The 25,661-nt window shown below is 39.9% G+C and overlaps 1 protein-coding gene across 2 annotated transcripts; it reads left to right on the forward strand.

Moving 5' to 3' along the window:
- The first annotated feature begins 15,274 nt into the window (after positions 1 to 15,274).
- On the forward strand, positions 15,275 to 24,651 carry PCDH18 (protocadherin 18). 2 transcript variants are annotated; one of them, XM_002192710.7, is made up of 4 exons: positions 15,275 to 18,164; positions 19,084 to 19,169; positions 19,298 to 19,461; positions 23,196 to 24,651. In XM_002192710.7, the coding sequence occupies exons 1-4, from the start codon at positions 15,681 to 15,683 to the stop codon at positions 23,864 to 23,866; spliced, it is 3,405 nt and encodes a 1,134-aa protein (XP_002192746.6). In that variant the 5' UTR covers positions 15,275 to 15,680; the 3' UTR covers positions 23,867 to 24,651. The 2 variants fall into 2 exon arrangements, with proteins under 2 accessions (XP_002192746.6, XP_012428717.5); XM_012573263.5 differs by having other exon boundaries at positions 15,538 to 18,164; positions 19,081 to 19,169; positions 23,196 to 24,128.
- The last annotated feature ends 1,010 nt before the right edge of the window (positions 24,652 to 25,661 follow it).

Here is a 25,661-nt window from a genome sequence, read left to right on the forward strand (position 1 = left end):
TTTGCTGTCAAACAAAGCAGAGATGCCAATATGAAGATGGGGTCTATTGTTTTCCTGAGATGCTCATGGATAATAACTTTTTGCTGGTGGCAAATTTGGGCTAGGGGATAATATATATTCTCAGTGTTCCTGACTCTTTATCAAAAAAAACCATGAGTTAATGGCACACTACTCACTCCCAGTGGTGAGGCATACACACAAAGGAAGAATTTCTCAAGAGTCAATAAACCCCACTCTATTCATTTGAAATATCCTTGGCTTTTATGTTTGACCTTGGGATAAGTACATCATTCCAATAACGGGATTAGAATATTATTACCTTTCTTATTCAAGTCTTCAATTGATCATAGGTTTATAGTAACATTGTGAGTGTCCCTGCAGAAATGTGTGTATGTATATATAGATTTCAAGGAACTTGGTTGTGAAATATGACTCCCAAGTGTAAGGTATATAGTGTTATCATTATGCTTCTACGATATCCCCTAATAAAATGGTAATAAATTAACCTCAGGCATGAAGCTTGGATCCTTGACTGTACAACAGCTTTGCCAATCGGCAACACCGTGATTATGATTTAGGGATATGGAATCATTACATGTCTGCAATTTGTAATGAAGAATTCCAGATGCTTGTAGAAGTCCCTCTAAAACCCCAGAACAGGGATAAATGCAAATGTGTGACTCCTATGAGCATAAGCACATGAGTAGCAGGAACCCTTTCCCAAGCAAAACATTCAGCATTAATTTATATGTTCAGTCTTTTTTTTTTTTTTCATCTGCTGGCGGCTTAATGCTGAAAGAAAGTTTTCCTTATCTGAGTTGATAGCTAACAGTCAAAGTTGTTCTCTTGTCTCTGTATCTTTCAGAGGCAGGGAAACTGATTTATAACAATACATGGATGCACTGAATTAGAAAAGACAGTTTCAGAGCAGTGACATGTTTTCCTTCCTACAGTGCACTCTCCGCTGAGATCTGTCAAACAGGCTGCAGGAGAGATGTGTGTGCTCAGAAAGGTTCTCCCTGCGCACGTTCTCCTCTTCCTTCCCTTTCCCACTTGTCCTTTTGCTCCTCTGATCGTGAGCAGAGAACTGCTGTGCCAATCAGAGGGTGAAGTAGAAGAGGTGAAGGTCTTGCTTCATGGTTGAAAAGGACAGAGCAGCTGGTGAGCTGCAATCCCAGCTCCTGAATAGAACTGAGCCCATCGCTTCGGTGGCACGGACAGCTTTCACTGCTTTGCAGCTTAGCAGTGGAAGACCTTATCCAAATTTCACCACAAAGCTGCTATAAAAAAAAGCCAGGGAATCTCAGAAAATGGGAAACTGGACAAGACAAACGCAGATCTGAACCAATGTGGTTAATCAAATGTTCTTCCTTTATTCGAGATAAGATGGTAGTTTATATAAGCTTCTACATAGTTTACAGAAACAAAGGCACTCCAATTGGCAAGCTAACATTGTTTACCTTTTCCTTAAGGTGGCCTAAACCCTACACTAAAAACCTATACTACTTCACACCCAGACAGCCCAGTGCTCCCCATCACACCTTAATACAATTTCTATCTGCGGCACAAACTCTTAATTTCTAACTGCGTCAGAGTCCTGAAGGCCTCACAAGGCCCAGATCTGAGGCCTAGACTGGAGTAGCTCAAATCTCATAACTCATGTCCTCTTTCTCTCAAAAATGCTGCAACAATAAAAGGTTGTGAAGACTTTGAAATTAGACACAAACTTGCTTTAACTTTTGAAACTTCTAGGGAAAATTGGGTGATATTTTGTTGAGTGCTTCCGTAACAAAATGGCCACTTGATTGATAAATCTCACACCAGTTTTCCAGACTAAGAGACATTCTCTTGAAAACTGGACTCTATGCATAAATTTTACTTATTTTATTTATTATTTCAGAGCTGTTGCTTTAGCACACCATACTGTGTATTCAATTGATTTGCAAATCTAGGACACTATCTTTTTCTTGCCCAGTTGAAGGAAAGAGACAGTTGTACCCAGCTAGAAGCTATGTATGCATCTATATAGAATATACACACCCTTTGTGGTTTTGGATATTAAACACACTCCTACCACTGAAACAATTTTTCCTAGCTCTTCCTCTGTGTCCAGAATTGAAAAGGAAGTTTCTTCTATCCTTTCATAAACTTTCAAATCCCATGTGCAGCGTACACCTTTGTAGCCTTAACTTTTTCATTTTTGCTAAACTGAAATAACAAGGAAAAAATTCCTGTAAGATGTCCTAGTATGCATCTATCTGTAACAAGTTGAATCCAAACAATATAAACTGGCTGCTCCTTCCAGAATGGCTTTATGGACTATAGCTCAGTGTACAGAAAATGCATTTTTGCAATGCTGTACATACATATATATATACACTTACTTATGCAGAAGTTTTGACAGAGACAAAATTTTTACATTCAGGATAGATTTTGTAACAGACATTTAACTGACTGGACGAATAAACTCAACCTGTCCACCTAGAGATATAGGTAAAAAACCGTCAGGGAAAATAGACCTTGAATCTGATCTGCCATTGAGTTCACATCCTTCCATAATTGTTTTGGAATCCAGTGTTGTTGCTGGGGACTGCTAGAAGACAGTGATGGAATTTTTCTGAGGAAAATTTGGGCATAAGCACTTGAAAGCAAAGATGTCAGCTTCAGTTTTCCAATGACAAAATTTGAGTTCCTTTAAGAAAAAAAAAAAAGATAAATAGCTTTCAAAACAATTGTGACTTTATTGGCTTCATGTTAACTTACAAGTGCAACTATTAACAAAATTAAAATATAATGCTGATTATATATGCGTGTATGTCTTCCTGTACTCAAATTTACATATTTACAAAAAAGTAAAGAAGGACTATCTTCCTTTTAGCCAGTCTTTAAAATTGTAGAAGCAAAAAATTAGTGCAATTTAGATGACAAGAGTGTGCTGTGTTCACTTGTTCACTCAGTGATTCCTATACAATGAAACAACTTATGTGTTGTTTTATTATTATTAATATTATTATTGTTGCTGTTTTGTTGTTGTTGCTATTATTATTGACATTTGGGTTTGTTTTCCACAATAATAAATATAATACAGCATGAAATTTCACTGAGAAGTTGTGTCAAAACACAAAGCAGAGTTAAGTTCACACTTACTGATTTATTGGAGAAACTGCAACTTAATGCAACAGCTGCAAATGCAATCTGTTCCAGCAATGCATTATAAGTCCTACATTTTGTTCATATCTATTATATTTTTAAAATTTTCTTATTAATGCTCCTTTTTCCCCTACAGTGTAAAGGAAACATTCAAATTCAGAAGTTCTCCATTCCCTGTATATTTTTCTCTGAGGAGATGATTGCTTTTTAAGCTGCCATTCATCTCATCCACATAGGAGCAAAGCGGATTTTCAGATTAGACACCTTTCTTTTGGATCAATAAGGAGTCATTGGAAAGGTGAGTTTGAAAACTAGAGTAAAAAATATATGTATGTGACTCCTGTGTAAATGAGTCCTTAAATACATATGAAATAGAGAAATGTTTGAATCCCTCTTACCACCAGAGCCCAAGTGAGTTCTTGGCTCAGCTGTACAAGGGAAGTTGCATTTTATCAAGGAGATGTGCAGGGTGTTTTTTATTTCAGGCAACTTATTCCTTGAGGTTAAATACATGCCTGTAAAATGGAAAAAAAATTGGGTCATGTTCTATTAGGTTTTGCAAAAATAAAGGTAAGGAAAAAGTAGACTTTGTAAAAGGCCATGGAAGTGCCACTGTGAGGCTGTGAGTCCCTGGGCAGCACCAACTGTCATGGGAGTTAGTTTTGAATAATAATGGTTGTGTCTCTTGGAATTGACCTGGAGTATAAATGATAGAGCTTTGCAAAACTAAAGCTTTGTACATGAAAGACAAGAGTCTCTTTCTAAATTTTAGAACAAATCAATTATTATAATTGAGGTACAAAGACTGAGCTGGTATTTAAATAACAGGGTTTTCTCCAGTGGGTCAGTCCAAAGACAAACTCAGGCTGGCCAGGAAGGCTCTGGGCTGTTTGAGATTTTTTTTTTTCTCTAAGCAATATAAGCTTTATAAAACAACTGCACATTGTCTATAAAAAGATCTATTCTTTCAGGTGTGTTATTGCTGCTACAGTGCCAACATTTCTTTTGTCTTTCAAGGAAATTTATTTATAAAAAATGGATATCTGTTCAGTTAAACTTTTTTGTGGTAAAAGTGAAATTGAATCTGGCCCACATCAGTAGTCATACAGTGGAAAAAAAAAATTATCTCCTTCCTTTAATCCTGTCAAAAGGAGAGATCTTGCCTGCTCCCTGGTAGAATTTGGCCCAGTAGCAGATATTTGGGGAGATGGACTTTAGAAACATTCAGGTACTCAGGCACAACAGACATTCTGTTAATATATACAGTGCAAGGAAACCAGAAACACACTCTCTCCCTCTGCAGCCTCCAGGTATTTTATTTTACTCCATGTAACTGAAGAGATGGCCCTTTAAATCCAAAGTCAAAGCCAAGTCAGAGAACGGGACTCCTCTCCAGTGAGGTCCCTAATGGCACAAGGAAGTCAAATCATCCCAAGCCATCAGGCACTTAGGAACTGCAATGATGGTTGAGGAGTACCTCTGAGAATAATGTCTTCTCAAGTACCAGGTAGGGATCATAAGCTTGCTGGATAACTTCCAGATCAACTGTTCTTGTGCTTGAATGCTGCTTGACCCTCTTGGCAGGAAGATATCAGAACAGAACTTAGTTAAGAGGATATATAAGCCATAACTTTCAAAGCAATGCTTTTAAAATGTTATTGGCTGCAGGTATGAGGCATCCATATGATCTAGGAGCCACCTTTACATTTCATCAGGATTCAGTGATATGCACTTTGGCTGAAATTATAATTCATCAATGCATGTAAATACCTGAGTCAACAGATTCCATCCTTCTCGTGCTCAGATCGACAAAGACTTTGGAGTTTATCTTCATTAGTTGTAAATGAAAGCTGGTGTTAGAGCCATCTTAGGAAAAGCTTCTTTGACATCTCTAAATGAGCCAAGGTGATCCCTAATGAAAAAATAATAACTGTTTAAGATAAAGGTTTGCACAGCTGAAAAAGAAAGCACCCAGGTTTACTTTTCAAACAGGCCTGAGGAAATACACACTGACGGCTTATATAGCACATATGGAAGGTTGCATATTACTTAACTGGTTTAAAATCAGAGAAAATGTGTTGTCTAAAGTGATCATAAACCAAAATTAGAAACAAACCCCATCAAACTTGTCAAAAACACTGAGGTTTTCTTAATACATGCTTGTACAATTATCACTTGGTTTCACAGCTTTTAGAATTCAAGTGACAAATTTTGAGGGATTTTTATTGTTAATTACTGAACCATTTCTTTATTAAGGGACTAAAAAAAATGATATTTGAACTACATTACAGAAGATATAATAAAAATATATTTCAAAAATCAGTGCTAAAACAACATAGCTGGGCTGAAAGTTGCTGGATTGCTCCTAGCAACAATACTAATCTTTGTAGAGGAGCTTAACTTGCATAGCACTTAATCCTGATAGTAATACAGCAAATCCACTTAGACTCTGAAATTTATTTTACCAATTTCCCTTTTTTAACTATTTGTTGAACTCCTTTAACAATTTCCTTTAACGGAAATTGTCCATATGTCATACCGGGCAAATTTCATTTATTCTGCATTTCCTTTGTAGCTTCATTTTGTGATACAAGTCTACAAAAAGACTAAAAGAACAAAACAGGAGACCAATATATTAAAAACATGGATGTCCTAAGGAAAAGCACCCATGAACAACAACTATAAATACCTGAAAACTGTAAAGGCAGGTTATCAAGATACATTTATAGATTTTTTTTATTCCTTTTTTTCTCTAAAAATTTTATATGTACATAGATACATAGAAATACAAATATATATATAAACCACAATTTATTTCAAGGAAAGGTCCACACAGCTATATTTGAAAAGCATTTCATTTAATGCTTAGTTCCAGCCACCACAGTCTTACTACTTATTGGTGGAGTGAATTTATGGAAAACAAATGCCAGCAGCCTCATTACATCATACTGAAGTGTTCCAAGATCTGATGTTTTGGACCAAAGAATAGAGGGAAAAATTTGGGTGTACCCATATTTATGCAGCCTGGTGAGAGAATGCATTCCAGTAAGTTAAGGTTATTTTGGAAGTCTTACATATTTATTTCAGTTGACATTCAGTTGAAATAAAAATCATTCTGATAGAGGAAAACTTTATTAAAATGGTTCCAGGAAAGCACAGCCCGTGCTTTTGCTATGTTTTCTATACACTTTATATCTTTTTGCTGTCCATAAAGATGTTAAACTTTATAGTGCAAAAGGAGCAGAGCTCTTTCATTTGAACTAATGGGCTTCTAATGAATTTTGTGAATGCTAATATGTGCACAATACATTTCATACAGTTGATACATAATGCTCTGCTCCTACAATGGGTCTGTGTAAATTAACTCAGAAGGGTGTACATGCTGGTCTTTCACCCAGTAATTGCATGATGTGAACCCTCACAGCAGCTGATTTCAGGGTTCACCCTGGCTGATTCTTGCTGGTGGAAATTTGCCACTACGATTACATCATCTTCCAACAAACCACGTGTGTATGACAACAGGCAGCAAACAATTACTTAAAACCCTCTAATATAATTTGTAATTTGACATAATAGCCTTTTCTTTCAGGGTTCACATTTCCATGACAAAGCCTGGGGAACTGGGGCATTTCTGCAAACAAGCAGAGGCTCTGGACATCATCAGTGGGGGAGATGGCCTTGTCCCTCTCCTCAGTGCTCCAAGCTTGCACAATTTCTGTACTGCCTGGAATTTAGGATTAAAACTGTGACACTCATCATTTTGGAAAACTTTAAAATGCTCCCATTTATTTCTTTTTAGCCCTGAGCAAATCCAATGTCCATCTTATGTTTTCTCTAACAAGACAGCAAGGGGGAGAGGAAAATAAACCTCTAGTCATGATTTATGGAAACAATAACACTACCTTGAGTTTTAAAAACATCTGAAAGCAAATGTCATGCCCCTGCCTCCCCTCCAGCTCTCTGTGATGTTTTCCATTCTCCTGTGTTACAAAGACTAGGAAAGGCTTAGTCTTAGGAAAGATGTGTTGTGGTAAAAGTATTTCTGCTTTAATCTAATATTCTCCAGCAGGGTCACAAGTCATTAGTTATGCAACATTTGAAAACTACAGAATTATTGCAGATTCAGGCCTTGAAGCCCTTCTGTTTTCGTTGTTCATAGAGAGAAATCCTTGACATATATACAGGAGATAGATTGGTTTAAATTCTCTCCCTCTTCCTCCTTCCCCTCCTTGCTGCTTTTAGACAAGTGATTTATTTGAAAAATGTGTGACTTTTCTAATCATCCATTTTTGGGGTAAGGGTTTTTTGTAGCAATAAAAGGCCAGCAAGGAGGAATTAGGCAGCTTCTATTGTAAGGAAATGTAAAATAATTGCAGTTCTATGTGGGGTGAGGACACTTAGAGGAATGTGAAATCTTTATCTGCAGATGTGAGTTAACATTTTGTTTAGACTGTGGCTGCCAGAGGAAGATGTGGATAAACAGAAGGTCTGTAAGGAGGAAAAATTTTACTTTTTAGTCTTGTTTCCAAATTAACTCAAAGGTGGGAAATGTGCTTTTTCTGCATATCTTTACAAAAAAAAAAAAAAAGGAAAAAAAATGTTTTTCAGAACTTAGCAAGTGGTTGGGAATATAGAAGGGTAATAGTGATGTTATTACACACAATGGTGCTGAATCACAGATAAAGGTTATAGGCTACTTACAGAAAGCATACATTAGCACAGATCTCTAGTATGTAATTTTCAGGAACGAAGTAACAGAAGGGAAAAGAGAAACTATTATGAGTATTGAAAGTGTATCACCAGTGCTGTCTGCAAGGCTGTTGATTTTAGGCTGTTTGTAGCTATTATCTCAATTTGCTCTTCCTTCCCTGAGTGTTCCCCTGTGTGATTTGTTTTCACAGCCCCCTGCCCAGACTCAGAGGCAGAGGAACCCATAGGTTCAAATGAATGATAATGAGCATTGTCAAAGAGGCAAGAAAATTGAGTCCTTGCTCTGGCTGCCTGGCCAAGAGCTGCAGGAGCTAATTGTGTCGATGGTAATGAGACCAAGCAGGCAGCAGATGCTCACGTGCCTTTACAATCCAAATCCCACCAACAAATTCCTCCCACAGAAACTTTGAGGGATGTCTTGGCACCCTGGAGATGGTGATAGACCCAGTCTCAGCCACATGCCACCTGCTAGAGCCATTGTTAAAAAAAAAGAAGCAGGGAAAAAAGTGCCTATTATGATAACAAAGTTGTTTGCTGTCTCTTACAATGACTTTATGGCACTAGTTTTACCACACTGCAGCTATTGAACAAATTAAAAGAAAAAGGAATATCTGATTCTTTATACAGAAATATTTTCATTGAGCACTATTAATCACTTACTTGGGAAGCCAGATGTTCAGTATATGTTAAATATTCTGCTGAAAAACCGTGCTTGCTTTTTTCCCATTACAGCTCCCACTGTGTCTGCTTCCTCCAGCAGGTTTAAATTTTCACGTGTTTTCCCATTACACTGGAGTAGGGAGCATGTTTTCCTCTTTTTTTTTTCCCCAGAAAAGTCAAGAATAAAAAAATGCAGATACTCATGTGGAGTACTGTATAAATATTTACTGTGAAATAAAATCGACAACATATTTGTTCCTTATTCCCAAAGCAAACTGGGTGGTGGATTGTGCCTGGGGTTTTGAAGAGAGAAAGGCAATTATGGGTTCCTTAAAGACAATAGTTTTTAATGCAAGCTTGCTAAATAATTTTTAATGTAAGCTCTGCTAAACCAGCAGAGAGATGTTTAGATCCTTCCAGGAAATATCTGCCCAATATCAGCTGTTTCTGGGGAAATCTGATGAAATGTCCTTTCTTGCCACACAACTTTGTGTCCAGCTTTGCAGTCCTGTGGGGCTCACGCTCTTCAAGACATTTTTAACTGACTCTGATGCTGTTTAAAATCTTCCTGGGCATTGGGCTGGTTCCCTGTCAGCCTCAGCATTAAAATCTTAAAACCATTTAGGTTGGAAAGGGCCTATAAGGCCATCGAGTCCAACCATCAACATAAAGCTGGCAGATCCACCAGCACCATTTCTACAAAGAAGGCAAAAGCATCTTAAAAACTCTGGAGCTACTTCTGGCTGCACCATGGCTGAACATGGTTGAAGTCTGGCTATGCTGAATATGATTGACTCGTTTCCTTCTTGAGAGACCCTGATATCCTTAGAACATTTTAGTCTCTGGCAGCTGCTGGAAGTAGGTACATGTGTGGATCTGGATCATTTGGCTTAGGCTGTCAGTGCAAGACTGAACATGTGCTTTTTTCTGGTAAAAAGACACTTGAAACACCAATTATGCTCCTTTTTTAAACTCACCAGGATAATTGAAGATGTTACAGCTCCATGGAAAGCTTGGGTTGAGCCAGTAATTTAATAGACTAGGTATTGCAGCCCTGACTACATTCACATCTACACCAAACTTCGAATCTTTTATTCCACAGAAACCCCACTCCTGCAAAGAAAAGTATCCCAAATGCAGCTGCTTCTTCTGCTCTTTAGAGAGTAGCCTTGAAAGTATCATCACATCCTAGACAGTGTGTTGCAGGGTACAACACATTTGTCAAAGCAGAGTTAGCAGCAGTTTTAGACACAGAAAGCCTTTCATAAATTTATTCATATAAAGTATTTCAAATTCCAGCGCATGTGGTGCATCAGTTTGCTAACACTTGGAATAAAACCAGATGTTGGAAATCCAATGCTACACCACCCTGTAGGACTGATTATACCTCAGGCTGAGAGCACAGCTGCTGCTGGTGTTTTCCCTGTGGGGAAAAAAAGAGGTCTGGGCTTTCTGCCTGGTGAAAGAACCCCTTTGTTCCTTGCTTGGCATGAGCCAAAGGTTATGGCCACTGTTCTCTGAAGCCTTTGGCTCTCTGCATTTTATGTATTTCAGTTGAAGGGATAATAAGACAGAGAGAACAATGCCTTAGGAAATGGGCAGTCGTATCTGTTGCACACAACAGGACCTACAGCTTGGTTTGGGTGGCTTGGGAAGGAAGTGGAACACGGCCACACAACATCATGTTGGTTGGCTTGGGTGCAGTGGGAAAGAAATGACTCTGACTGGTGCCTTTTCTCCCAAACATCCATAATGCTCAAACCCTCTTTTGGCTCTAGCATATGTATTGCTCTTAAAAGGCAGTTTTGGGTAAACAGATATCTATTAGAGACATTTTACTTCATACTTTACAAGACAATAACTAAACAAAATGACAAATGCCATAAATGATCAAACAGTGGAATTTCCATTGTATACTGTGCCATATTAACTAATCCTGAAAGTAATTCAAAAGCATCTGCTGTTGTATTGCAGGCATTTGTTTGCAATAGGGATTTAGTAAACTGTAAGATTTATGCATATTTCTCTCTTTTCACTTGGTAAATCTTTGAGAGATAAAAACTTTATTGGTGCAGAAAGTGACTGAATATCTAGGTACTTACCATGCATGGAATATATATGAGTTTAACTCACGATTTATATACACAATGCTGCATTGCAAAACTGCCTTGGAAATTTACTCATGTAGCAGAAAACATGATCCCCTGCCCTTTGCTATGATGATTGATGATAATGTAAAATCTAATTTTAAACTCACATTTCAAAAACTTTCTCTCCCATCAGCAGGTGTATAGAATTCGGTGGTTTGATGCATTTTAATGACCCATCACATCTTTTTTTAATGAGTAGAAAAAGTGAAAATTATAGGTCAGGGCTCTGAACTAATTTTCTCTGTTTACTGCTTCTTCTGAGTCTTGGATTTTGCTCCAGGGCTTTGACTGTTTGGCTGTTTGTTGGGGCAGGAAAATGCATTTTCCTGGTACAGCTATTACCTTTACCTAAAGTCTTCTGGATGTCTGTGAGGTAACAGAGTGGCCTTTGAGACAGCTTGTGGAGGACAATTCACAGTAGGGGCAGTATTCTGGTGGGAACAGATACTGTTAAAACAGATTATCTTCAGTGGGAAGTACTGTAAGGCTTAGGTATACATGTATATAGTCAAGATATAGATTTTGTGGAGGTCAGAACTGATACCATTAGGTAGAGTTTTTGCTTTTCTGATTTTTCTGCCAGAATTCCTTACCCAATTTTTGACTGCCTTTTCATGTGAACTAGGTAACTGATGTCAGAGACACGTGGTTTAATATTCCACAGATCAAAAACATGTGCTCTGGCTGACATATTTGGTCTTAACTAAGAAGACTGTGATCCAGAGGCCATATCTTTGATAGTCCAGTGGTCTTTTCTGCCTTTAATATCTCTTAAAGTAAGTCAGCCTTTGATGTCCCTCAGTACTGAAAAGAACATCAGGTATAAACTGTGACTGATGAGATAGTAGATTGGACAAATACAGAATTAATTTGTGATGAGTTCTGTTATATGGCTGTCCATGCAAAAAAAAAAAAAAAAAAAAAAAAAAAATTGAATTAAATGCCAGTTTCCTTCCACCCAGCCCAAAGAACAGCATTACATTTACCTTTGATCAGCTTTTTGGGCTGAAGAGTGAGTGTAAAATGGCAACACTTATTTCCCTCATTCAATCTTGACTCAGGCTGCAACAGATGGAAATAATAGTTTTACTTTGGGAAACAGATTTATTGAAGAGAGATGGAGGAAGAGAGAGGGAGAGAGGAAGAAAGAAGCAAAGGGAGAGAAGCAAGAGGGAGAGAGGAAGCTCCTCATATTTGTCGTTTATTGTGATGGAAATGTCTTTTAAAATACACTACTGACTCAGGAAGACTTGTGTTTCACATTCATTGCACAGGTGTCAAATCAAATTTTATCTTGCAGTGTCTTGTGCACTGGAGCATAGCTCTTGTGACATTTTGTAACATAATGCAACATAAGGTAATAAATCATACAGAAGTGAATAAATCATACTGAAGTGAATAAAACCTCATTTTTGTGTATGTGTCTTGAGGAGGGGAATGAACCAAATGGCACAGTTTTAATGTGCTTCTGTCGTTGCTAAGAAAATATTTTTTTCTCCCATCGTTGCTGAGGGACTATTTATCAAAATAGTTCTTCAAAGTAAAAATATTTTTCACCTTATTTTTGCATTTATATTGTGCATTTAGGGGATCATAAACTTTTAGAAGAAAGTATAGGCTCGAGAGCTTAGTAAAACTCCTCACAGTAACAAGACAGACTCTAAAGTGTATCGACCGTAGAAATAAACCTCCTTTCAGCTAAGTGAAGAATAATTAATCTGTTGTGCAGCTATGGTGTCTGAAGCAGTACTGTAGGCAAATGAAAGTGCAATTTAGAGTCGGTTTGTTTTTCTTTGGTACGTCAGTGAAGAATTGGAGTGCAACTTTTGGGAAGAAGCTTGTGGTGAATAGGTCTTTTAGGTGGGAATAACTGAGATTAGTCTCCAGGAGGCCAGCAGCAGTCTGCTCATGTGCCTAAGAGCACTCACAATACCATGCTCACTAAGAAGCATCTGCTGCCTGCACGTGGGACTCTCTCTTTTCTTTGTGAGGGAAGTCTGCCATGTCAAAGGTGGACTGGAGTTTAAGACACTTTCAGACAAAACTCTTTCACTGGATGCTGGAGATAGCAACTTTAGGAGTGCTGTGATTTCTCCTAAGCCCCCTGGGGAAGCATCACTTCCAGAAGTGCTATACACTTAAATATTGCTGCATCTAAGCAAACAGCCTGAAGATATGCTCCTTCTCACTTGCAGCTTGTCAAATGAAAAAAAAAAAAAGAAAATTGAGACTTTTTCAGTACTTTAATTCGGAATTCAGGACCTTCTCCCTACTGTAGCTCAGAATTCACGTGCCAATGACATTTTATCATAATAAGTGCTAGTGGTCTGTTGCAAGACAGTGTGGACTTAAGTGATATTATGGCATGTAATATGACTGATAAAGTTGTAAAATAAAAAATAAATTCAAAAAAGAAAAAAAATATAAATGAGATGCTGTAATTCCTATTGGTAGGTATCCTGATCTCTATTATTATACAGAGTGTGTCTCTGAGAAACACTAATGTGACAAAGTGGAATTACTACTTGGAAAGTGATAGAAATTGCATAAAGCAAGCCCTGCATATCTAGGTCTACTAAACAGTTCCTTGGAAGAAAATGTAATCATTTAAAAGTATACATAATTGTTTTAAAGCAGAGGAATTATTTTTACTATGAATTATTCATCTCCTGTACTCATCATGTAAAGGGGTGGTGACTTCTTTTATCAACAAAATACTTTTTATTGACACTAAGAACAGCATTTAATTGAACCTCTTTCCCCAATTATCGTCAGAAAAGAGTTTACGCTTGCACTCTGGAAAAATGTTTTAGGAAGATTTATCAGAGCTGCAAAAAAAGCTGGCCATGAACTAATGGAATTATACTATCTTTGAATTCTCTCCACCAGAACTTAGAATGGTCACTAATTCCTTTCTTTGCTCTTTTGGTGTTTGCAAAGGGGTTCACTAAAGCCTGAATTGATATAATTATTGGCTTGGATTGTTAGAGATTTAGGCCAGATGGCTATGGGTTTCTAAAGTCCCAGTTGCTTGTGTTAGCTTTTCTAGTTTGCCTATAGGGTTTGGGGGATCAGCAATTTGAAAGGGCTGCAAACTTGTAAAACAGTATTATTCATGGGGGCAGAATGTTCATCAGCGTGACCCAGTACTAAATACATTCATTATGGGCATTTCTATTCTGCACAATTTGCCACACGGTGCTAGTTTGTGGAAGAAAAAAAAAGAGACAATGGCTTATGAAATGCTTTTGAATGCTTAAAAAGAAAGAGAGTTCACACTGAGCCTCCTCTGCTTTCTTTTTCAGCAAAAACCTTCTTAGTGACTTTGGCTGAGCTCTGCTGAGAGCAAGTAAATTGGGCAAATAAGATTTACTCTTTACTTTTTTGAGATATGCTGTGGGGGGAACATAAGAGAGGGAGAAGAGCAATAGAAGAGTGATGGTATCCTTATGGGCAACGCTAATAATCAAATGGACAAAGTTAGCAAAAAAAACCCCAAAAAAACAAAGAGAAACATAGCAAGCCTGTGGGTAAAATGGTAAAAGCATATGTAAAAAGGAAGTGGAAGTCACATAAATAGAAACATTTGAAGTGAGAAGAATGCATCAGCTTCCATGTCCTGAATGCAGCCTGAAGCTCACACATGGATCTGTGTGCACATTTCTGGTGTGCACAAAATACATATTCGACTCAGACATGAGATTATATTTTCCTGTGCAAATGTGTGGGAGTGTAAATAGTTTTCTGCGACATCAGAGAGGGAGGAATTTGTCGTTTTCTAAACAATCTGTCTTGTGGCTTTTTTCCCTTTAAAATACTTGGCATGTTAGAAGGTGTGCTCAGCACAGACTGTCACGGTGGAGCACGAAGTGCTATTTCAAACAGGATGAAAAAGATCATCCGAAGGAGCACTGGAACAGCAAAAAAAAAAAAAAAAAAAGAAAAAAAAAGCTCAGAGAAAATGAGACAATCGCACACATGAACACACAGAGGAAAGGGGCTCAGGCAGAGGCAGCTGCGCTGAGGGCAGAGATGCTGCGAGAGGCAGCGGGGGAAGGAGCAGAGAATGCAAAATATTCCTGACTTGGGAAGAAGGAGGGCAGGTTGGTGGAGTGGAGGGGCTCTGGCAGGGCTCCGAGCAGGAGCACATACATTGGGAACATGCAGGTTGTAGGCAAACAAGCAGCAAGAAAGACTCTCTTGCGGCACGGGTAGCAAGGCGTCACCCCCAGCTCTTTTACTAAGCAAACCCACTCAAAGGCTCCCAGCGAGTTAAACAAGGGCTAACCTAAACTATGTCAATAAGGGAGCGCGATCGCGTTTCTCGCGGCAGGAAGGGGAGGCATTAAAATCACAAAACCCCGCTTGAAATTGCCATGAAAATTGGGGGGGTGGGGAGGAGAGGCGTTGATTTAAAGTTAGCCCATCAGTCACTCGCACCCCCAGCCCCCATCCTTGGAGGGAGCCGGGCTGCGGGTCCCCTCCCCTCCCTTCTCTCCCCTCCCTTCTCTCCCCTCCCCTCCTCTCTCCTCCCCGGCTGATTGGCTGCACTGGGCTCAGCACAGGCCGGGCAAAAGCTTTGTCTGGGGACTTGGAGCGAAGTTGCGGAGGAATTTAGACTGGAGCCGGCGAGGGAGGGCGTTCAGAGCGGCGGGGAGGACGGGAGGACGGGCTGCGGATCCATCCCGCCGGCTCCCGGCCGCCCCTGGATGCTGAGGGTGGGAGAGGAGCACCGCAGCTGCCCCGGAGCATCTCAGCCTGCAAGAGGAGAGCTGAGTCAAATGAGCAAGCGTGGATTGCTTACAGATTGTAGCTGGATGTCCCGGAACGGTGTGTATAAAAGAAAAAAGCCAAAAGTTTTCTGATCTGTAAGTTATTAATACTTGGCTGGCTAGAAAAGGCGTTTTCAAGCTGGAAAGGACCAGATGTGCTTTGGATTTAAAGTGCCGGAGGAAGGCAAAATAATTGCTTTTTAACTTATTGGGAGAAATTAATTGCAAAAACTTGCAAATGTATCGAATCGACGGTAAAATGCACTTTGTATTCGTTTTTGCACTGATCCTAATATCTTGCAATAATGCTGTGCTGGGCAAGAATTTGAAATACAGGATTTACGAGGAGCAGAGGGTTGGATCAGTAATAGCAAGACTATCGGAGGACGTTGCTGATGTTTTATTAAAAATGCCTAACCCTTCCTCAGTTCGGTTTCGAGCCATGCAGAGGGGAAATTCTCCCTTGCTTGTAGTCCGTGAGGATAATGGAGAAATCAGCATAGGAGCTAAAATTGATCGGGAACAACTGTGCCAGAAAAACTTAAACTGCTCCATAGAGTTTGATGTGATCACTCTGCCCACTGAACATCTGCAGCTTTTCCATGTTGAAGTTGAAGTGCTGGATATTAATGACAATTCTCCGCAGTTTTCCAGAGCTCTTATCCCTATTGAGATATCAGAGAGTGCAGCTGTAGGAACTCGGATCCCTTTGGACAGTGCTTTTGATCCAGATGTGGGAGACAACTCCCTCCACACTTATTCCCTTTCTGCAAACGATTTTTTTAGCATTGATGTGAGAACCAGGACTGACGGTGCTAAGTACGCAGAGCTGATTGTGGTCAGAGAGCTGGATCGCGAGTTGAAGTCGACTTACGAACTCCAGCTCACTGCCTCTGACAAAGGGGTGCCTCAGAGGTCTGGGTCATCCCTCCTGAAAATCAGCATTTCTGATTCCAACGACAACAGCCCTGTCTTTGAGCAGCAGTCGTATATTATCCAGCTCTTGGAAAACTCTCCTGTTGGGACTTTGCTCATAGACCTCAATGCTACCGATCCAGATGAGGGCGCCAATGGGAAGGTCGTGTACTCCTTTAGCAGTCATGTGTCTGCCAAAATTATAGAAACTTTCAGGATAGACCCAGAAAAAGGTCACCTAACCCTGCTGAAGCAAGTGGACTATGAGCTAACCAAATCCTATGAAATTGATGCTCAGGCTCAGGATATGGGGCCAAATTCTATTCCAGCTCACTGCAAAATTATAATTAAAGTTGTGGATGTGAATGACAACAAGCCAGAAATCAACTTAAATCTGATGTCCACAGAGAGAGAAGAGGTAGCTTGCATCTCTGAGGGGTCACCCCTAGACACCTTTGTTGCCCTGGTCAGAGTGCAAGATAAGGACTCTGGTGTGAATGGGGAGGTCGTTTGTAAGCTCCATGGGCATGGCCACTTTAAACTTCAAAAGACTTATGAAAATAACTATTTAATCTTAACTAATGCCACTCTAGATAGGGAAAAGAGATCTGAATACATCTTGACTGTAATAGCAGAGGACAAGGGAACGCCAAGCCTCTCCACAGTGAAACACTTTACTGTCCAAATCAGTGATGAAAATGACAACCCACCCCGCTTCCAGACAAACAGATATGAAGTTGTTATCTTGGAAAATAACTCTCCTGGAGCATACATCACATCAGTCACAGCCACAGACCCAGATCTAGGTGACAATGGGCAGGTGACATACACTATTTTGGAGAACTCTGTTTTGGGAAGTTCTATAACCACCTATGTGACCATTGACCCCTCCAATGGGGCAATCTATGCCCTGCGAACCTTTGATCACGAAGAGGTAAATCAAATTGCCTTCACTGTCCAAGCCAGGGATGGAGGGAGCCAGCAGCTCATTAGCAACACCACAGTTGTACTCACCATCATTGATGAAAACGACAACGCTCCTGTCATCGTGGGGCCGGCACTACGCAACAGCACAGCAGAAATCTCAATCCCTAAAGATGCTGAAACTGGCTTTCTTGTCACCAGGATAAGGGCTACAGACAGAGACTCTGGTATGAACTCTGAACTCAGCTGCTCCATAGCAGCTGACAAGGAGAACAGCATCTTTGTGATGGATCCCCAAACTTGTGACATCTCTATCAATGTGAGTGTTGAATCAGTTCCAGCAAAACAATGGGAGTTTTTGGTTATAGTCCAGGATAAAGGCAGCCCTCAGCTTAGTACTAAAGCTCTTCTGAAATGTACCATTTTGGAGCACGTTTATTCATTTTCAAGCACCGAAGCAACTTTGGTAAGCCAGCCCTCCCTGGACATCTCCATGATAACAATTATATCTTTAGGATCTATATGTGCCGTGTTATTGGTTATTATGGTTATCTTTGCTACGAGGTGCAATCGAGAGAAAAAGGACACCAGGTCTTACAACTGCCGTGTGGCCGAATCAACCTACCAGCACCACCCAAAACGTCCCTCCAGGCAGATCCACAAAGGGGACATCACCCTGGTGCCCACGGTTAATGGCACTCTACCCATCAGATCTCACCACAGAGCTTCGCCGTCATCGTCCCCAGCCCTGGAGAGGGGTCAAATGAGCAGCAGGCAGAGCCACCACAGCCACCAGTCACTGAACAGCCTGGTGACCATCTCCTCGAACCACATGCCTGAAAATTTCTCCCTGGAACTCACCCATGCTACACCGGCTGTCGAGGTAAGGTCCAGCCCTTGGTTTTGCACATCCATTCATGCAGACACTCATTTGGAGGTGTGCACACACCCCTGCGTGCAGTCTGTGGGAGCAAGAGGCAGCCAGGTCTGTGCCTCATGGGAATGTGGAAATCATGGATTTCTCTTCGATGTCACAGCTTTTCAGTTTTACTCCAATATCAACAGATGCCATTGCTCTGAGGAACAGGGTTAAATCTGTTGTTAATAGCATTATTCCTTGGTTCTTCCTTGTAAGGTGAAAACAATGGAGTGGAACATAGTGCTCTGCACTGGTTAACTGTTCACTCTTTCCTCCTTGCCGTCCCTGTACAGCTCCATCTGAGAAAGAGTGCCTGAGTATTTGTATTCATAAACATTCCAGGAAACTCTTTTGTTAGTGGGGGTGCAGAACTAAAACATTCTGACACAGTTTGAGTACAGCTGCAGCAACACATAGCTGCAACCCCATCTCAAACTTTGAGACTCCCTGTCTCAGTTTTTACTGCAAATGCTTAAATAAACGAGAGCTGTGTCCTGGTAACTCTTTACATGCAAGCTGTTTTGGTTTGAACTAGGATCCTGGAATATTAATGGCATGATTCTAATATATTAAACCAAAACAAAACTCCACCTCTGTTTAATTGCTTGTTTTACTTGTTAAGGAATTCATTATTATGAATTCAGAGGCTAATGAACAGTATCGAACTTCCTCATTTTACAGAGTCTTCAGATGTTTCCTGTGTCAGACACTACACTAACAAATATTGTACTGCATTATATATGTGCAGGAATTTGATTTAATTAAATCTTAAAGGGGGAAAAAATAAACCACAAACAAACCTGAGAAGAAAATTAGTGGTTTTATGGCTAGGAGCTTGAGCTTTAATTTCAAGGAATCAGTCTTTTCACCTTTTCTTTAGCAGGTTTCTCAGCTTCTCTCGATGCTTCATCAGGGCCAGTATCAACCAAGGCCAAGTTTTAGAGGAAACAAGTATTCCAGAAGTTACAGGTAAGAATCCAGTTCTTCTGCTACACATGAGTGTACACGGATCAGAAATATAAGGACACTTATTTTTAAACAAAAAGTGGACTATAGCATACTTGAGATAACGTAGTTCTCCACAATTCTCTTTGCAGATATGCCCTACAAGATATGGATAAATTCAGCTTGAAAGACAGTGGCCGGGGTGATAGTGAAGCTGGAGACAGTGATTATGATTTGGGGAGAGAGTCTCCAATTGACAGACTTCTTGGGGAAGGATTCAGTGACCTTTTCCTTACAGATGGAAGAATTCCTGCAGGTAAGAGCAGAATGGAAGCTGAGCAGTTTATTTACAGTTCTGCCTGGCTGTTCACTTTGATAAAACTACTACTGAGAAAGCAAAAGTTCTTTAGCTTTCAAGTCCTATGTTTCCTTCCTTTTTTTACTTTGCTTCATGATACATACTGAGTTGAAGCCCTGATGTATCCACAAAAATGAAACCTCAGATGCAACTGCAAATCTACCCAGAGCAATGCCTACTTTTTTTGTTACTCACATCATGAGCTGGCTCCAAATTCTTCCTAAAAGTATGATCTGCTCTAAGTCCTTAGCCTTTTAATGACTGGGTGGATGTTTTTTGCAAAGCCAGACAGTTGAGGTTTGTTAAAAATACAGTGACCTATAATTTGGGAGATAGGTTTTCCTCAGTGGATTTGAACCATATGACACAAAGTTTTACCATTTAGAAATTGAGTGCGAAAGTGAACCAGGAATAGGGATGGAGAAGAAAGAAAAGTGTTCTCCCCACTGAAAAATGAACTTGAGTAGCAGGGGAAGGTTCTAAATATTTCCCAGATTTTAAATCTTGCAACCCTAACTTCTGGAAGCAAGAGCTTAAGAGGTACAGTTCAGGGGCAGAGGGCAGAAAAGAAAAAGATTGGAAAAGGGTGAGTGACAGTAGGATAAACACACATAAACATATTCATGTGTATGAAGTATTGCTTTTAAATTCATGCCCAAATAAAAGTTGAATAAAAGGTCATGGGAATTCATGCTTAGTACAGATAGAAGAATTTTTAAATTACTTTAATAATTATACAGCCTCTGGTTGTACCCTAGATCTTTTTCTTACTTCAGATCATATTTTGTTTTCTCTGTATAACCAGAGGGCCAGATAATTTCAGTAGGGTTCACTGAACCATGTTTATAAATTTAACAAGTTTAGTAAAGTAATTTTATAAATGGAGGCCCTTTGCTGTGGGGGCTGGTGCAGCACATGGCATTCCTAAAGTGACCCCCATGTATTAACCAGGGTTGTTATGTTAGACAAGACAGAATGCCAAAAGTTCAAATAGTTTTTCTTACACATTGTAACTTTAAAATTTTCTGTGCAGATTTTGCTCCAGTTTAGGTCCTGTATCACATACCCGGCCATTCACCTGCCTCCTCAAAAGTGCTCAAAACCATAGGCCTTGAAGAGTTGCTCTGTTTTCAGAGTCTTTTACCTAAATCTGGATTTCTAATATATTTTTATCCTCATCCTCCCAAACTCCTCTGCCAGCTAGCATGAGGCGTATCTCATTCTCTCATATGCTTTAGCAAGGAGGCAGGGAGGGATCTGCTGGAGCTCTCAGCTGGCCTGGGGAACTGGGAGTGCAATGGTGTTTGCACTGGCATCCAGCCCTGCTGCTGCCAAGGAAGAGTGATCCCTTTACAGTGGGCAACTGGGGGCTGCCAGCAGACAGGAATGGTTGTTGTCCTCTTAGCTGGCTGGAATGCCTATGACCCATTTTCAGCTCTTACAATTCCCTCTCTAAACAGTAAGCCTAAGGATAGGATTTCCAAAAATGCCAGGCTAATTAAATTCAAAGTAAGGGAAACTCCTCTCAGTACAGACAGAACTGGGTTGGGCTATCAAGATTGGTATTTAGTCTCACCCAGATGTCCATTTACTGCTATGCGTGGCCTTAATCCTTCAGATAAGACTGTTGAACCTGTTTGGAAGAGACCTGAATTGATCTACAATCCCAATACATGCAAAGGAAAAGAAAACTTCCTGAAGGTTTCGTGTTCTCCATTTTGAAAGGTTTCTGCATTGTCAGTCTAGACACAGGCAAAAATGCTGGGGGGGAAGGTCCTTTCAGTTTGTCTGTTTAAGGTGGAACAAGAAAGTAATAGAGCCAGTCCCTCAAAACTCCACAAATTACATGATTAGAAAGTTACATAGCTGTCCTTGAAATACTTTTTTTTTCTTTTTAAATCTTAACCAGCAAGCTTTAGTGTCTGGGGAAAAAAATAAAAAGTGAAAAAAAAAAGTTGTTGTGCGTCTGGCCATTTTAAAATTTATTGCTGATTTAAGGACAGATTGTGTCACCATTCAGTTACTTCAGAGTATTTTTTGATCAGGAATGTCAGAATATATTATTTTAAACCAAAACCATTCCTGATAACAACGGCTGCAAAACTGTCACTAAGACAAACTTTGCTACTAATGAAATGCCAGACCATTGAAAGTATCTAATGAATTTAAAGGAGTCTTAAAGGAATTGCCTTAATTAGAAGTGTAATCCTCACCTTCTGGGATGAATTGAGAACTGGTCATGGATCACTTAGATGCCTTTTGACAGTTCTAACTCTTGGGCATTTTCTGTAAAATGTCATACATGGGAGCCAACAATTGCAGGCATTTCAGTCACTTGTATCAGAACTTCAGCCACTGATATATTCTAGTTTGCTTTGTTTGCTTGAAACTTCCTGAATCAGGAGTTATTTTGCAATAGATTAAGCAATATCCAGGCTGCAATCTGAGTTTATAATCTTGTGGAAATTCGTACTGTTGCATGCATGACATGGAGAAAGTTTATATTCATAGGAATGGAAAGGCCACTAGGAAAGCAAACAATATGATAGGCTGTGTATAGTGCAAAAATATAGTTCTGGCAGTATGAGAGTAGGACTTCATAAATCACTAGTACATCCAAAACTGAAATGCTCTGTTCAGTTCTGCTTACACCACTACAAAAAGATTTTTTGATGAACAGAGTGGATCCAGAGCCAGATGGGAAATGTGTTGAGGGAGCAAGGAAAACTTCCAGGGCATGACTGCAAACATTTCTTTTGCAGGCAGTATATGCTGAGAAAGAACAAGAAACTCTATTCTGTGTGGGATAATCTAACCATTAAGTGATATGGGCAGGAGTTTCTTATGGTCAAAATATGGATACTGCAAAGAGCCTGTCATTTCTGAAAGCTGCACCCAGCAGCACCCAGATCTTCTCCAGCATATGTGGCAGGCACACAGACACACAGCCTGAGGCAAGGCTTTGTGTCCTATGATCAGCTCCCTTTGGGCTGGAGAATTTAGCATGTCTCCCAGCACATCCCTCTCTGCAGATCCATCTCTGCTTCCAGGAACTATTCCTGATAGTGGATTAAAATTTAAGGATTTAGTTCAAAGGTAATATGGCAGTGGTTCACCTTGAGTTCTACATACACTTCATTGTCAGAACAAAGCAGTTGTTTAATGGAAAAGGAGATCCCTCTGCAGGTTATTATTCTTTGCTCTTTATTTCCCCTGTTCATTTATTCCCACTTGATGGCTCTGATATGCCTCACTAGTTGCCTGTGGAAGACTTCTCTTAAACTCTAGTGCTTGGAGGTAGAAATTTCATCCTTTTATTTTATATTTTTTTAATGAGCCAGAACTGTACAAAGGGCTTGTGTGGCTTCCAGCCACGAGTGCTTGTTTTTCCACCTGGGATTTACCTGTTTATCTGAGGCCTTAGTTAAGAGATTGCATTGCTCGCTCACATGAGCTGCACTGGTTATTCTCGTTTTTGGAAATGGAGGTACCAGACAATTTATATTTGCCACGTTCTTGCACACCCAAGGTGCAAGGAGGTATTTGCCACGTTCTTGCACATGCAAGGTGAAACCAATCACCAGATTTGAACATCTCTGGGGAAGTTGAGTCCTGGTGAGGGGATTCCCTGTGAGTGCAGGTGCTGTGTGCAGCAGGAGGGCATGCTCACTCTCCTGGTGTCTCTCTTGCAGCCATGCGCCTGTGCACGGAGGAGTGCAGGGTCCTGGGCCACTCTGACCAGTGCTGGATGCCACCGCTGCCCTCTCCCTCTTCCGACTACAGGAGCAACATGTTCATCCCTGGGGAGGAGTTCCAGTCCCCCCAGCAGCACCTGCAGCAGCAGCACCACCAGGGTCTCGAGGAGGATGCCCAGGCAGCTGACGCCGGTGAGAAAAAGAAGAGCTTTTCAACATTTGGGAAGGACTGCCAGAGTGAGGAGGAATCAGGGGACACCTGCACCTCCTCCCTCCTCTCGGAAATGAGCAGCGTCTTCCAGCGCCTGCTGCCTCCCTCGCTGGACGCCTACGCGGAGTGCAGTGAGACGGATCGCTCCAACTCGTTGGAGCGCAGGAAGGGACATTTGCCAGCCAAGAACGTGAATTATCCCCCGGGGGTGGCAGCCTGGGCAGCCAGCACACATTTCCAGAACCCTGCCAACAACGGGCCCGCTCTGGGGACTCACTCGGGCGCTCAGCCTTCGTCCAAATGGCTGCCAGCCATGGAGGAGATCCCGGAGAATTACGAAGAAGACGATTTTGACAATGTGCTCAACCACCTCAGCGATGGCAAACATGAACTCATGGATGCCAGCGAGCTGGTGGCAGAAATTAACAAGCTGCTGCAAGATGTCCGGCAGAACTAGTTGTTTCAAAAGCCTATTTTTCCATATTTATGGAAAACTGGAAGGGGAAAAAAAACAGAACAAAAAGTAGACTGAGGAGAACTGGCATTGCCAACTAGTTGCATTTATCATAAATGTGTCTGTGTATGTTGAATATTAAAATACTGTATTTTCATATGTACACAATGCAAGTGTGATTATCTTTATCTGTATTTTAAAAATACATTTGTACCTTATATTTATGTGTAATTTAACAAATAAATTTTATTTTTGTACACCCACAGCAAGCATGTTTTCCTAAATGTATATAGGTGGTACCACCCTTGTCAAACTTAGAGCATTCTTGCCATACAGGCATGTTTAAAAAAAAAAAAAAGAAAAAAAGAAGGATCTTGTTTTCCCTTATTATTTCTTTCAAATGTTTCAAATACAAATTCAGAACACTGAAAAAATTATGCAAATGTTAGTTTCAGTAAATGATCCAACAGCTTTTTTGCAATGTTTTATTCTTATAATAAAGAATTGTAACTCCCACGAAACCTAAAATGTCTTTTATTTTGATGCTTTGGGTCTATAGAATAATTTTCTCATTTAAGTAATGGATTATTGCAGGCTGAAGTCTTCCTGTCTTTGGCACATAAGTGTTTTCCCCAGTGAACAAATAATGAATTTTGTGATGGGTCTTCCACTGTGATCTCTGCAAAAAAAAATGTAAATTTGTTGTGCTGTTGTTACACTGCAAAGCCAGTTGAAGTCAGCAGTGTATACTTGAAAGACAGCAATAAAATCAGCTTTTCTGACCTCAAGCTGAATTCTGAATTTATGTAAATACAAAAATTGCAATGAACTGCTTTATCTTTGTAAGTGACACAAAAATAAAAGCAATGTTGCATCTTCCAGAAAAACAGCTATATTTTGCCTCTGCACAGCAGCTACATTTTTGTATTATCTATATTCTCTGTTGTAAGTGTGCATGTCTTTTGTTTGCAAAGCAGTACAAAAATGTTTGAACTTCCTAGCAAAGGGCAAGCCTGCAGGTACATTTGCTCTGGCTGCATCCCATCCTTCCACAGTGGGGCTTCTCTCTGTCCTAAAGCTCATTGAAAAGTAATTTATATTATGGTGGCATTGCTATAGTGGGGGTGATGTAACTAATATTGCTCAGATAAAAGTCAATATCATCCTTTTAGTTCCTTTCTTCAAAACTATTTTTTGTTAGCCTGTCATACACAAGGAGATCTTCTTAGTAGTAAACAAATGGATTTTACAGTTGAGAAACATGGGTGGGTTTTGAACCCCCCATGCTCATTTCAGGAGTGTTAAGAGATGGCCATAAAAACCTGCATTTTTGGCATAAATGCAGATGCTATGTATATATATACACTATATATATATATATACACTATATATACTATATATATATATACACTATGTATATAGTATATATAGATGCATATTTTATACTATATATATATATATATATATATATATATATATACTATATAGAGGTTTTTTTTTGCCAGAACTGTGGAAAACTGTTGGAATAATCCAAGTCAGTCTGGGTATAGAACTGATGTAGTTGTTCTGGACAGTTGCCCTTGTAAAGTATCTTATACATTTTTTTTTTTTTTTTTTTTTTGTGCACTAGATACAAAAATTCCAGCTTAATGTTACTCTAAAAAAGCAAAACTTTTGTTGTATGCATAAGCTTCATTTGTTTTCTTTGTGTGCAAGGAAACTTTAATCTCCTTATTGGTTTCTGCAGTGCTGTAGATGGCACATTCCAAGACGTGTAGGCATTTCTTGACACCTGAAC

Source organism: Taeniopygia guttata, chromosome 4 (genome assembly GCF_048771995.1).
Source record: "Taeniopygia guttata chromosome 4, bTaeGut7.mat, whole genome shotgun sequence".
Taxonomy (NCBI): Eukaryota; Metazoa; Chordata; class Aves; order Passeriformes; family Estrildidae; genus Taeniopygia; species Taeniopygia guttata.

Bases quoted from the DNA above. Each gene is read 5' to 3' on its own strand.
- PCDH18 (XM_012573263.5), top strand. From the start codon at position 15,681: ATGTATCGAATCGACGGTAAAATGCACTTTGTATTCGTTTTTGCACTG. The intron at 18,165-19,080 runs GTAAGGTCCAGC...CCTTTTCTTTAG, and splicing joins ATGCTACACCGGCTGTCGAG to CAGGTTTCTCAGCTTCTCTC. The intron at 19,462-23,195 runs GTAAGAGCAGAA...TCTCTCTTGCAG, and splicing joins AGATGGAAGAATTCCTGCAG to CCATGCGCCTGTGCACGGAG.